The sequence below is a fragment of the Podarcis tiliguerta genome (assembly GCF_965153285.1).
Source record: "Podarcis tiliguerta genome assembly, chromosome: 1".
Classification (NCBI taxonomy): Eukaryota; Metazoa; Chordata; class Lepidosauria; order Squamata; family Lacertidae; genus Podarcis; species Podarcis tiliguerta.
The window spans coordinates 113,121,974-113,135,702 of record NC_139534.1 but is presented as its reverse complement, the minus strand read 5'-3'; the positions used below and the strand labels follow the sequence as shown (position 1 = coordinate 113,135,702).

The window sequence follows — 13,729 nt, the reverse complement described above, 5'->3', positions numbered from 1 at the left end:
GAGCACCCAGGTATTTAAGTTTTCAGTTTTCCTCTAAAATTAGGGGTTACGCTTACTGGTGCTGGCACAACATTTTGACTTGTAAGCTTCATATTCCATGTATAGTCAAGCTTGATATTTGCAATTGTTCCTCACTGATTGCAGGACAATGTGTTGTTGCTATTTTCAAGTATGGACAGCTCCATTTTAGGTACCAAGATTTTCAGAGTACATCATCAGTAGTGCTGTATTATCCTTTTCCTTCTCTTACTGTTGCTGTATCTTTCACACCTTTCTTTTAAAAAAAATAAAATAAAAAAGTAAAAACAGGGTGACAAAGTACTACTGAACACCACCAATGACTCCTCAGTGTCAGTGAAAGTTCTCTATAAACAGAGCACTTGAAAGGGGGGGGGGGCAAATAGGAGGTCCTTAGTAGTGCATGCCATAGTAAGTCCATTAGAGGCCATGGCCAAGATGCTTGCAAGGACCCGAGATAAAATCTCAACCCTTTCTCTTTCCTCTTATCTGGAAAGCCAAAGGAAGGTATGTCCCCACCCCCTGCCCGCAACAAGCTTCATATCAATGTTGATGGATGGTTGACTGCCTAAATGAGCCTGAAACAGGATACCACTGGGCTTTTGCAAGTTTTGCTTGAGATCCACACCAAAGAGGAGCAAGAGGGAAATGCTTTGGTTGCCTTGAGCTTGTTATTCAAAGAAGCATCTGCTTTCCTTCCAAGTAGAGGAAAAGTGCCTGTAAGGTGATGAAGCAGGAAAGACACTGAGATTTTGGATACGAAGCAGGTAGAAATGTAAAATGTCTCCTGTCATTTATAGCAGAACAATATAGATGACATCCGACGGCGGTTTCTTTCAGTCATCTTCTCGGCACATTGGAAAGTTGACAAAAGTGAAGACGTTAAACTCTATCAGTATCGAGAAGCACAAGAAAACGGCGTAAAGGACAAGCACGTAGATGCCCAGTTTCTTGTCAAGTTTCCATTTGTTTATATGGATCCCGCCAACCTGCAAGAATATGATGCATGAGTTAAACAAGCATTGGAGGAAACAAACGCTTCAGCCTCGAAGGACCTTTCTAAATTTGTATTTCAATCACTGCACAAGGAAACTGGCACCCATGCATTCTGATGTCATGAGGATTTTTACCCCACGCACACCAGTAGTGGATGAGAGACTGTCAGGGGTTTCTGAGTGAAGCTTTGCAGTACACAAACAGCAGGATGGGAGCAGAAGGGGAGCATCTTCTCCAATGCTCAGTTGCATAAAAGAGTACAAAAGTGGCAGCAGAGGAGGAGGATATGCAGGGAGATAGGGCTTGGGGGGGGTCACCTGTTGTGGTATGGACCTTGGTCAATACCCAGCCCATGATACATATTCTGCATGAAGCCCCAATGTTGGATAAAACCCAAAGGAAGTATACCATCATCATCATCACTTCAGAACCATTATTTATCTTAAATTAAAACATGTCTGGAAATTTAATTGACTGACTACAATTCATGTGATCAATCAATTAGGATTTATTTAACTGAATGACAGCCTTGAAACATGACAGCATGTTGCTCTAGTCAGGAGAGATTCGCAGCTGCCTTTAGTGTTACCTAAAATATAAAGGAAATATACCTCTTGAGATTTCATGGATTTCAATGAAGCTTTGGCATCTAAAAATACACGAATTGTGAAGTTCTCTGGAGAACCTGGCTTCTGGCATCACATTCAAATTATATAGCTGTACCACATGAAACTGACTGGATGCAAAGAATGACTAATACAATACACACTTACAGTAAGAGCTACAGATCCCAGGAGAAGGACGACAGAATAGACTAGACCTTTGCTGTTTATCTTGACCTATGAAAATCAGAAGGAGAAAAATGCAGCTGAAAACTATGCCACTGTACCTCAAGGACGCACTAACTAGCAAATTGCTGTTTTCTACGTAACATGGTGCATGCAAAAATAATGAACGAGGTTTAGTTCTGTATAAACAAAGGAAATTTTCTGCTCATTTGAAGTCAATGGGGACTGTGCTATGGACATCAGCGGAAAAGGATCTGATTAAAGAACCAGAGAGAAGCAGTGATCAGACATTATTTTCCACAACAAAAACCAGCTCCAAACAGGAACCTGGAGTGTAATGCATCTCTGCAGAGGTGGTTTTAGGGTAGCAGGACTGCTTCTGCCACACTTGGCGCCAGTGCTGCAGGGGGTGCCACAACAATGATGTAGAATGGAGCGTGAGAGGCAAGGGAGGGGTGCCAAATTTTAGCATGGCACAGGGCGCTGCTGAAATTTCCGCCACTGATCTTTCTGTGCTTTTGACTGGGCAAAGTGAGGAGAGGATAAGGCTATATCTTTGGCAACAGCAGAGGGAGCAATCCTATCAAACCAGGAGCTGAAGACTAACAAATGAGAAACCAGTAGCAGTTGGGGAAGCTTCAACATGTATATTCAACCCATTATATTGAGCTACACAGTGCCTTAGGCCAGGCACAGCCCACCGGCCGTTCTATGGCCTATTGTTGGGTACCCATGATAAACAGAAGGACACTGCAGATGCCTCTGTATTATTGGGGAGGATTCTGGGTTGTCTTGCTGCTTTATGTATGGCTGAACTCATTGGACATGTATTGTAACTGTGGAGTTTGCAACAGTCAAGGCACTACTTCCAGTTGGGCAGCTGGCCCATGTGAAGTGAGAAAAAGTGGCCAATTTTTTCACCTGCCAGCAGGGCTACTTAATCAAGGCCCTTCATGGCCAACTGTCAGGGATAATGATGTGAGTTGTAGCGCAACAACAACTGGAGGGCCAATGGTTCTCCACCCCTGCCTTTTTGGAGGACTGGACACACAGCGAATTTGAACACCTAGGAATTTCAGCTAAGCAGTGCCCAGATAATGGTCTTTCAACTGTATCTGCTTCTGAAACAAGAAGTTTAATGAGGAATGTCTAAGTTTGTATACGTACAAATGAGCCGTAATTAACCACCATCGTCTGCAAGCCCCATGGCACTCCGAGGCCCACCAGAATGTCAAACACATTGCTGCCAATTGTATTGGAAACTGCCATGTCACCTAAGCCTGAAAAGGGAATAATTTCACAATTAAAACAAGCACATTTATTCATGCAATGACTGTCTTTACAACCAAGCAAGAAGTAGAGAGGACAAGTCATGTTTAGGCAATAAGCTTATCACCATTCTTGCCTGTTTTATTTTTATGGTTTGCTCTTGGTACATTTGACCCCCACCCCCAAATCAGACTGATACAGTAACTCTTGTTATCAAAGAAGGGTTAGATGGGCTTAGCTGTCGTGGCCTTGGGGGCTATAGGTTTGTGTGCTGGCCAGGGATCTCTCTGAGAATGTTCACCAGGTTTAGAAAACAACAGTCTTCATGGTTCATAGTGTGGGAATGAGTCCCATGTCATCTGGACTGGTTCAAAACCATAGTATATTTGTAGTCCTACGGTATGCAAAGACTAAATCTTGGAGCATTATGTGACACCCTTGGCATCTTAGTCATGTATCTTAATACAATGACATTCACTTAATTCTAATAGCTTGTACTTTTTATTTCAGCTGTAATTATTTTCTTGACTGATGATTCAAATTTAAGAGACCTACTTAAAGGTCAAAAAGTTGATTTAAGATATGCCACATTAACTCTGAGGTTGGAGTAAAAACTTGAGCATGGATTCTAGGGCTCTCCACTGATTTCTTCCCTTGACCAGTACAAAACCCAATCAGAAATGGGAAACCTGTGGCCCTCCAGATGTTGTTGAACTCCAGCTCCCAGCAGCCCCATGCATCATTGGTTAATAGGGATGATGGGAGATGCAGCTCAACAACATCTGGAGAGTTAACTTCTGGGAGAACCCACCTCCCCAGAACAGCACGCAAGGGAAGGAGAGGGGAGGTTATTCTGGCAGGGAAGCAGAAATGTTGCACTGACTGAACATTTGTTTTAGTATGACATGGAACCCCCCCTTTCTTTCTAGATGATCTAATATGTGCATAGCAGCAGAGATCTTATATGAAAGGGGGGTACCTTATAAAAACTGGTTAAAAAATTGCATATGCATACCAGAACCAGTAATTTTTGACTTCTACAAAACTGCAGGTGTCCAGCAACATCTTAAACGAGGTATTCTGTCCTTTTCCTCAAGTCATAGAATCATAGAATCATAGAGTTGGAATAGACCTCAATAGGCCATTGAGTCCAACCCCTGCCAAGCAGGAAACACCATCAGAGCACTCCTGACATATGGTTGTCAAGCCTCTGCTTAAAGACCTCCAAAGAAGGAGACTCCATCACACTCCTTGGCAGCAAATTCCACTGTCGAACAGCTCTTACTGTCAGGAAGTTCTTCCTAATGTTTAGGTGTATGCATATACCTGCTACTCAATTAATCAAGAGCACCTATTTAGTTAATGAAAAGTATTTATTTGATTAATCTAAGTGATTAACCATTGCAACCCTATTTTAGCCGCACATTGCTTTTCAAACAGGGTCAAACCCATTTGTGTATATCACACGCAAGAGAATTGCTTGAATGTGTCGAGAACACACGCCCCATTTCCCTGAAACTGATGCAGACCATACCTTGTCTTGCTACTATTAAACTGGCCATACAGTCTGGCACACTGGTTCCTGCAGCTAGGAAGGTAATGCCCATGATAACATCAGGGATCCCCAGAGTGTAACCAATCACCGTAACCTACGCGACAAAGGAAAACACAGGAGTTGAAAACAATAGAGAAGCCTCTTTTTTGGCGGCCCTGCGTTCACGATAAGAATTGTGACTCACAGGATACTTTAACTCCTTAAGTGTGTGGGAGTTAAAGTGAATCAAACACACAAACATGAGAATTTCAGAAATGGAAGTAAATTGCAGCAATAATCTGCCTAACCACCTAGAACAACAACAAAAAGGTGCTTGCAGATAACAAGAATCATCCACAAGAGGAGAGCTGTGTGGTGTGTTCCTTTGTCTACCTCCCATTCATTTAATAGAAATTGTGCGGGAGACATTCCCAGCGCCTGTGTGAGGCATCAAAAAACATGTGAAGTGGCAATCCATACATAAGCTGCCTGGGATGGTTCAACTATGCAGCCCTTGGGTTCTATCCTAAATACCTATATATTTCTCCTCCAACGGGCACGACTCTTCGCTGCTGATCTAACACAGCAGGAAAACCATAGAAAGCCAGGCCACCATACATTTAAAGTACTATTATACCACTGTGAACAGTCATGGCTTCCCCAAAAGCATGTTGGGAACTGTGTAGTTTGTTAAGGGTGCTGAGAGTTGTTAGGAGAAACCTGTTCACAGAGCCACAGTTCCCAGACGGGGTTCAACAAACAATCCCTCTTCCCCAGGGAACTCTGAGAATTGTAGCTCTGTGAGAGGAATAGGGGTCTCCTAACATCTCTCAATACCCAAACTACAACTCCCAGGATGCTTTGGGGGAAAGCCATGACTGTTAAAGAAGCATAACAGTGCTTTAACTGTATAGTGCAGATGGGTCCCCCAATGTGGTGTGGTGGTTGCAGTAGGCGGGCAGGTAAAAAGTGAACAGAACAATGGGTGTGTCTCTTACCTTTGCCCATTAGGGGAATTTCCAGCCAATCATAGGCTTACTCACAGACATACACAGACACCTGTCTCCATCCAAACAAGCAAGAAGCATTGTTATGGTTCGAGGACACATTCCCCTGGGCTAAAGCCCTTTTGAGGAGGGCACAGAGCAGGATGAGTAAGGTGTTGTGGTCTGGGGAGAGGGGGCTTGGCCTGATGAGAGTCCCAGGAGTGGGGTAGAGACTTGAAAGGACCTCATATGGCCCCTGGGCCTGAGCTGGGACTAGAACTGGGAAAACTGAGGTTCAAATCCCCACTCAACCCTGAAGATGCCTGGATGATCTCAGACCAGCCACCATAGCTCAGTCCAAAGTGCCTCACAGGCTTGTTGTGAAGGTAAAATTAGCAAGTGAGAACAATGTATGTGCATTCCTTGGAGGAAATGCAAAATAAAAATGTGATGCATAAACTTGTTTTAAAATAATTAAATGGTGGTGGTAAGATGGAAGTTCAGTTGCCTATGTTTTTAAAAAAACAAATGACCATAAAATATAATTAAGGCTACAAAACTATATAGTAAATATGTAGATGCCTACAATTACACACACACTTTTGCCCCATTGTTCTCGCTGGCCAAATTTGTTTTGCAGGTTACTGAACCCAACAAAGAAATGTCCCTGTTTATGTGAGCAGAGATGATAATAGGATGAGTGCATATCATGGCCAACGGTGCCTCTATCACGTCATCTATTCCCTACCTCCTGTGTTGGTATGTGGAGTTATTCCTTACTGGAACCTGTATTCTGAACTGTATTTCAAAATAAATCTTCATGTTAAAAAGTGTCTTTGCACTCACCAGCCACACCATAAAGTAGGAAAACACAGCAATCCACAGGGTGGATAAGAGAAACGTCAGCATGAAAAAATTCTCCCATCGTGGTTTGCTGCAGTTTGGGATGGTGAAAAAGAGGAGGATTATCAGCGGCCAGGTCAGAATCCACTTGACTTTGTCCATTTTTCCTTCTGAAAAATAAGAAAGGGAAAAGGAGCAATTTGAATATCAGTACTTAAACATAAAATGTGGGCACATTGATAATTTTTTAAAAAATATACCAACATGCAATTTATTGGTGCCCATATGGTACTACAGCAACTGTTCAGAATAAAATAAGATGCCAACAAAAACATGGCCCCGATCCCTGCTCCACCCTCCACATTAGCGTTATCAACCACATTCTTTCCTCATGTCTACTTTGGCCTTTAGTATGCATGTACAGAAAACAGTTAACCTATTGGACAGGATTCAGTTAATGGGTTCTGTCAGTGGAAGCCCTGTGCAATGGAAAACCCCTCAGCCTCGATCCACAAGAAGCCACAAAACAGATCATACCCATGAAGCAGTTTGTCTGTTGCACTAGATAGTTGGTGCTGCAGTTGTGGGTTTTTCTGGGGTTTTTTAATTCATCTGAACTCAGAACTGACAAAACTTCTTAGCAGAAAATACTATAATGCACTGGGCTGACAACGCTTGAATGCACCGTAAAAGTTAGTGGAGAAAGATTGGCAATCAGTAGCATGGTGGGATAGAGAGACATGACCTCCAGTCAGCTGCACTGCTGCAGTTTCGTTGTAGGGGGAGGCATGAGTCAATGCAATGCTCCCGGCTACTGTGTTTGCACTGCGATGCCCTCCCCACTGCCTCTACCCTCACCCTCCTGGTAAGAAACAATGAGTCACCTGCCACGAGATCAGGCAAAGTGCCTCTGCTCCACCATGCCATTTACTAGTGCTGTCAATACCAGGGAAAATGCTACTGTGTAAGCAAACTAAGACACAGTCATGCTGGTAGAGTGGCCAGATACAACAAGGCTCCTGCAGCTTCAACAGTTTTGTAACAAGGAGATTCCAGCAGGTATAGCCCTGTCCACTTTTTCACCGACATGATGCTTGAGTTAGGCCCCAAACAGAGATTTGAATCCAAGTCTCTCCAGTCCTAGTCTAATGCTCTGTCAATTCCACCACACTGCCTAGCAGGAATAGTTCTGTCACTGATTACCAGTGGTGTTCAAGGCACCTTTCAAATTGCTCTTGGGATCACAATGAGTAGCACAGACTAGGAAAGGAAAACTGCTTACCCCAGAACCTTCACTGAGGACAATTTAAAAGGCAATCCCCACATTGCTTAAACTTATCAATAAATACAGTGGTACCTCTGGATGCGAACAGGAACCGTTCCGGAGCCCCATTCGCATCCAGAAGCGAATGCAACCAGCGTCCGCGCATGCACGGGTAGCGATTCGCCGCTTCCGCGCATGCGCGTGACGTCATTTTGACCGTCTGCACATGCACAAGCGGCGAAACCCAGAAGTAACACGCTCCGTTACTTCTGGGTCACCACAGCGCGCAACCCGAAAATACTTATCCCGAAGCTACTTCAACATGAGGTATGACTGTAATTCATTAAGCCAGGAAACCTCAATATTTGCCTTAAAATAAACCCCCAAACACTGGCACCTGAATGTTGATTTCATGCCAGATTCTGCACTTGTGCCATGTAGCCTTTCTAACCAAACAGCTGAAAACCCCTGTCTCTTTCTAAAAACAATAACTTGCAGTGGTGAAAACTGTTTTGCGACTGGGCCACTTTGGAGGATGGTGGCGGGTAATGCTTGCTTTTCTCCCTTTGTAAACAGTTGTGGTGGATCATGAGCTTGATGTGAAGAAAGGGTAAAACCTCCCTCTATGACAACGTTCTGATCTGTCCTCTCTCCCTGGCCTTCCATGACTATTCATTAAAAAAAAAAAAACCATTACAGAAATTTGAATGTGTAGTTTGGCCTTGAGATGCTACAGACCAAAGACATACAGGGTTGTATCCTGCAAAGTCATCTTGTTAACACAAGGACTTCTGCCTGTACAACAGGAGCTCCTCTACCTTTCCTCTCTCCATGTGTCCCTACCCTACACCAAATTTTTTTCCAGAAGGTTGGTGGAAAACAGAGAACAGATTTGGGGGGGCACATGGGGAGAGGAGAGGGAAAGGAATTCTCATTGTGCATGCAGAAGTCCTAGAAGATCAACAAAATTCAACAGCAGAAGAACAGATACTAAAAAAACCCCTCATGATTTTATGCCACAGGTCTTCAGGGCTCTTATGTAAACCCTTGAATTCTTAACTGATCCATTGCTCCTTTGTAGTCTGAAGCATAAGAGCTGCTGGTCAGTGCGGTCAGCTGTACATCAACTATTGTAAGGGATGTTCTTTAAAAAGAAGAAGCTGAATAAACAAACTAAAATTAAGCTAGTAGCTAAACCAGCAGTTCTATTCTTAATTCAAACCACTATGCCTTACAGCATGTAATAAGTTCTGTTTGTTCATTTCTATCTCACTCTTTTATTATTATTATTATTAAATGCAGGTTGCATTTCTATATATATCTACGAAAGCATATATATATATATATATATATAAAAATAAGAGCCTGCTGGATGAGACCAATGGCTCATCAAGCCCTGCATACGGTTCTCACAGTGGCCAATCAGATGCCTGTGGGAAACCAGCATGCAGGATTTGAGGACAAGAGAACAAGAGAACTCTCCCATCCTTTGGTTACCAGCGACTGGTAAAATAATGATGATGACGAAGTTCAGGGAGCTAAACAAATCCCAAAAGGGGAGAGGAGGGAAGAGCCATTACGATTGTGACTATAATTTACATTTGCCAGTCAATTTATATAAAAAAGAAAAGGTTTCAAAGTGACTTAACAAGATACGAGCAATGTAATTCACTTGCTACATACTGAATATAGATCAAAGACTATACGAGTTTTCCAATGAAACACAGAGAATAGAACACAATTTGGAGCATAGCTAAACCAATAGCCAAAAACCACAGATTGGTTTTAAGCTGTTGTCAGCAATTTCTTCTAACCTTAAGGTTAGAAGTATTTTTGTGTCTTCCTAACAATTCACAGCAGTCATTTATTCTTAGGGCTGGATGAACTGGGTCTGATTAAAGTCAGGAAGTGGAAGGCATAAATATTTGACCCAATGGGCACAATTTGCTGTGGGCGCTCTATTAAAATAATTTCCCGGTGGGTATGTTGCAGCAGAAAAAATAAAGAACGCTGTGGCATCTGATGAAGTAGGTTCTGGTCCACGGAAACCAGTAGAGTACAGTATATGTAAAATCTAGCTACTTCCGTGATCTGAACCATTTGATGACCCTCCCCCTCTCAAGGTCTCTTTTTTTAATCTACAGCAAATTGCATCTAATTTATCTGAAGGAGCTTCAAGGAAGGGGCCATGTGGGTACAATATTGCAACTTCAGCATTTAAAGGGGAGGGGGAAACTGAAGCCTGCAATTCTTGAGGAAGGAAGCATGGATTTGCAGGAATAGTCTGAATGTACCCCGTAAGACTCATCCATATGCCACAATCAGTCCCTGGGGCATATCTTCACATAAATGTACAAGCATTCTATATCACTTTAGCTGCCTTGGCTTCCTATAAAGTATGCTGTGGTGTGTTTTTTTTAGTTTGCTGAGAAAGATGAGAATTCTCTTTGCCATCTTCACATAACTGCCCTTTCCTGGGCTGCCTGGGAAGAGGAGTTGTTTCTTAAATCAGTTTGTGATTCAGATATTCCCTTTGTGCACATTTCCTAACCCAAAATACTAAGACCACTTGCAATGGCAACAAATCTAAGATATCGTTTCTGGAAATATAAAGCTGATAAGGAGTACGAGTTCACTTTAAGGAGACCAAATATTCACTCACTGAGATCATAACTTGGAGACGACTTTTATTGCAGCCAAACAATTCCAAACATGTGTACAAGATTCACTTGTGTACAGATGAAAAGTTTGCCTTGCATACTATCCCTGGCCCCTGGGTGAGCACACGTTAATGAACCCCGCTCCCTGGAGTCTCCAAATGGTAGACGACCCAAGCAGGCAACTTGAATATACCTATTCTCCTTTTTGCTGGGCCAACCAGTAAGAAGACAAAGCAGAGTAGGAGAATGGGGAAACGACATAACTGGTGATCAAAGGAAAAGGAGAAGAGCTGGGTCTCAGTGGCAAAGCACATGCTTTTGATGCAGAAGGACCCTTGCTTAATACCCAGCATCTCCAGGTCACGCTGGTATAGACCCTTGCGTGAAACCCTGGCCTGAGCCATTGCCCAGTGTAGACAATACTGAGCTAGATGGACCAATGGTCTGGTTCAGCTTTTCATGTTCTTAGAGCTGGAAGTGAGAGGAACTGGCTGGCTGGAGGGTGGTGGTGATAGCTTGGAAGCTGAATGCCATGGCTGGTTCCATGGGGCAAAGCGATCTTGCTCACCCATTCATTCTGTATTACAATTGAGATTTACCTGGTGGTGAAAAAGGAGACAGGTTGGTATGTTCATGCTCCTCTTCTTGGTTATCAACATGGATGGCCCCATTTTCGATATTCTCATGCTTCCCATTCTGGATCAGCTTGCCATTGGCAGCATGAATTAGTCGCTGGCGCTAGAAGACATGTGAACCAAATCCAGTGAATACACTATTTCTGGAGTGTTTCCTAATCTTACTTGTATTTGTTTGTTTGTATAATTTTTCCATAAAGTACTCCCTCCCTCCGTGTCATCTTTGGGCAATTCTGGTTTTAGAATTCATCAGTTAGCCATTTCTGGCCCTCTATGGTTGGATCCAAAGATTTACTCTGGCATATTTTCAGCACATGTGTGGCCTTCTTTCTTTCTTTCAGACTGAAAATCGTGTTGATATATATGAAATGCTGCTGCCAAAGTTATTTCTATATAATTTTAAGTTTTCCTCTTGCATCAACATAAATAATATCAAGAACCATAAAATTTATTCCTTCCCTTGAGCTCCAATAGAACATTGGAAATGCAGAAAAGAAAGGTATCTCAATAACTGGAGGGGTAGCACATTGATAAAATAGAGAGAGAAGAATATTTAATACGCCTACAGTAAAGTCTCAGACAAGAACTGGGGATACTCAGGTTCAAAACTCCCTTACAATCATGAAGGTCACTATCTCAGCCTAACTTACCCTCACAGGGTTGTTTTGAGGATAAAATATGAGTGAAAGGGGGAGAGAATCATGCATGCTGCCTTTGGAGGAAAAGTGAACTACTATTTTTTAAATAAATACAGTGAGATGGGATCTTCTGTATGCTACAAAAAGGGCATCTAGGTTAACAAGAAATCAGAATAGCTGCCTATCTTCATCTGGACCATATTTTTGCCATCACTAGAAGTGCACTTTAAAATGCCCTCCTGTTCATCTTGCCTAGACCAGGGGTAGGGAGCCAGTGGCTCGCCAGATGTTGTTGGCAAGTGGCCAATGGTCAGAAACAATGAGCCTAGACATTATCACTGGAAACAAGAGCCCAAATCCAGTTAAGTATTACCTATGAAGTCGTTCAAAGGGACATGGGTGGCACTGTGGGTTAAACCACAGAGCCTAGGACTTGCCGATCAGAAGGTTGGCGGTTCGAATCCCTGCGACAGGGTGAGCTCCTGTTGCTTGGTCCCTGCTCCTGCCAACCTAGCAGTTCAAAAGCACGTCAAGTGCAAATAGATAAATAGGTACCGCTCTGGCGGGAAGATAAACAGCGTTCTGTGCACTGCTCTGGTTCACCAGAAGCAGCTTAGTCATGCTGGCCACATGACCCGGAAGCTGTACGCCGGCTCTCTCGGCCAATAAAGTGAGATGAGCACCGCAACTCCAGAGTCGGCCACGACTGGACCTAATGGTCAGGGGTCCCTTTACCTTTACCTTATGAAGTCGTTGCTTGCTTAAGCTGTCACAGATCTTCATTCTTAACCACACAAAAATACAAATAGGCTTGCTGGATATGACAAATGGTTAATCTAGTGCAGGGTTTCCCAAACTCAAGTTTTGCGTCTTCAGCTCCCACCATCCCTTGCTAGCAGGACCAGTGGTCAGGTATGATGGGAACTGTAGTCCAAAAACAGCTGGAGATCCAAGTTTGGGACACCCTGATCTAGTCCAACATCCTGTTTCCACACTGTGGTCAGCTGAATGCTTCTGTCAAGGCAAGAGCAGTCTCCCATTGCTGCTCCCCAGATACTGCCTCTGGACAGAAAGGTTCTGTACACCTTTGCAGCTAATATTCACTGATAGATCTTTCCCTTACAGATTTATCTAATGCCTTTTAAAAAGCTACCTAAGGTGGTGGCTGCTACCACATCCATGTGTGAAGAAGTACTTCAGGACTGCAGCTTGTGTGAAGGAGTATTTCAGACAATGAAATATGGAACCACAACAAATTACATGCATTTGTTCCCTCGTTCCTTTTTTCGCCCCTATCCCTCCTCTTTCCAATTCCCTTCTCGCTGTAAAACTTTAGTAGATTGTGAATGCCTTTGGGCAAAGTACTTTCCAAATAAATTATTCCGTAAACCATCATATACATTGACCGCTGCACAAACAATACATAACAGTGATGAAATGAATTGCGAAAAATAAAAAAATGATTGAGTAAGCGCTTTAATTATTCCCGCCCTTGCAGACTCACCTCATTAATAATAATCCTGCTTGCCATCCGTAGCCTGGTTCTCGGCCCAAATTTGTTTGTAATCATTATTCGCAAGCCAGCTTCAGGGAAACGATATTTTGGAGGACTGGAACAAATGATCTCATCGACCATCACAACGGAGTTTCGGCCATACTGTTGCGTTCCCTTCACTATTGACCACAATGCCAATGGTTAGCTATACAATCTGCTTCCTTTTCTGTGCCTGCCTCTGCCCTTACTTGCCCCTTAATGGCTTTTATAGGTTGCTGAAGCGTAATGTCACCTGGAGCCTTAAAAACCGCAAATCAGCAAAATTAGGTAGTACGTCAACAATGCCATTTTATGCTGCAGTTGTGTGGCAAGAGATTGGGTATGTGTGGAAACAGGCAGGTTTCCCCTTGGCACTTCACCTTGACCCACGAATCTCCTTCATTAATTTAATCAACTGCTTAATAATTTGTCTGTTATAAGGTAATCTTATTGTATAGCACCTACTAAATTTCACATGGTAAATTTATAATCAAGGCTGCAATCTATCCCAAGTTCCATCTCATTGATCTTAACAGAAACAGCATGTGCTCACCTCTCTGCCAT

General features: G+C 43.0%; 1 protein-coding gene across 2 annotated transcripts in view; it reads right to left on the bottom strand.

The window, feature by feature from the left end:
- Nucleotides 1-285: 285 nt before the first annotated feature.
- The window catches only part of SLC24A4 (solute carrier family 24 member 4), a 104,212-nt gene continuing 90,768 nt past the window's right edge, over nt 286-13,729 (bottom strand). For both annotated transcript variants that reach the window (XM_083436758.1, XM_083436759.1), the window contains exons 11-17: nt 13,136-13,305; nt 10,958-11,096; nt 6,438-6,604; nt 4,606-4,720; nt 2,970-3,082; nt 1,788-1,853; nt 286-1,007 (exon numbers count right to left, since the gene is read on the bottom strand). In XM_083436758.1, the coding sequence (XP_083292884.1) occupies nt 855-1,007; nt 1,788-1,853; nt 2,970-3,082; nt 4,606-4,720; nt 6,438-6,604; nt 10,958-11,096; nt 13,136-13,305 (923 nt within the window). In that variant the 3' untranslated portion in view covers nt 286-854. The remainder of the gene's footprint in view (nt 1,008-1,787; nt 1,854-2,969; nt 3,083-4,605; nt 4,721-6,437; nt 6,605-10,957; nt 11,097-13,135; nt 13,306-13,729) is intronic.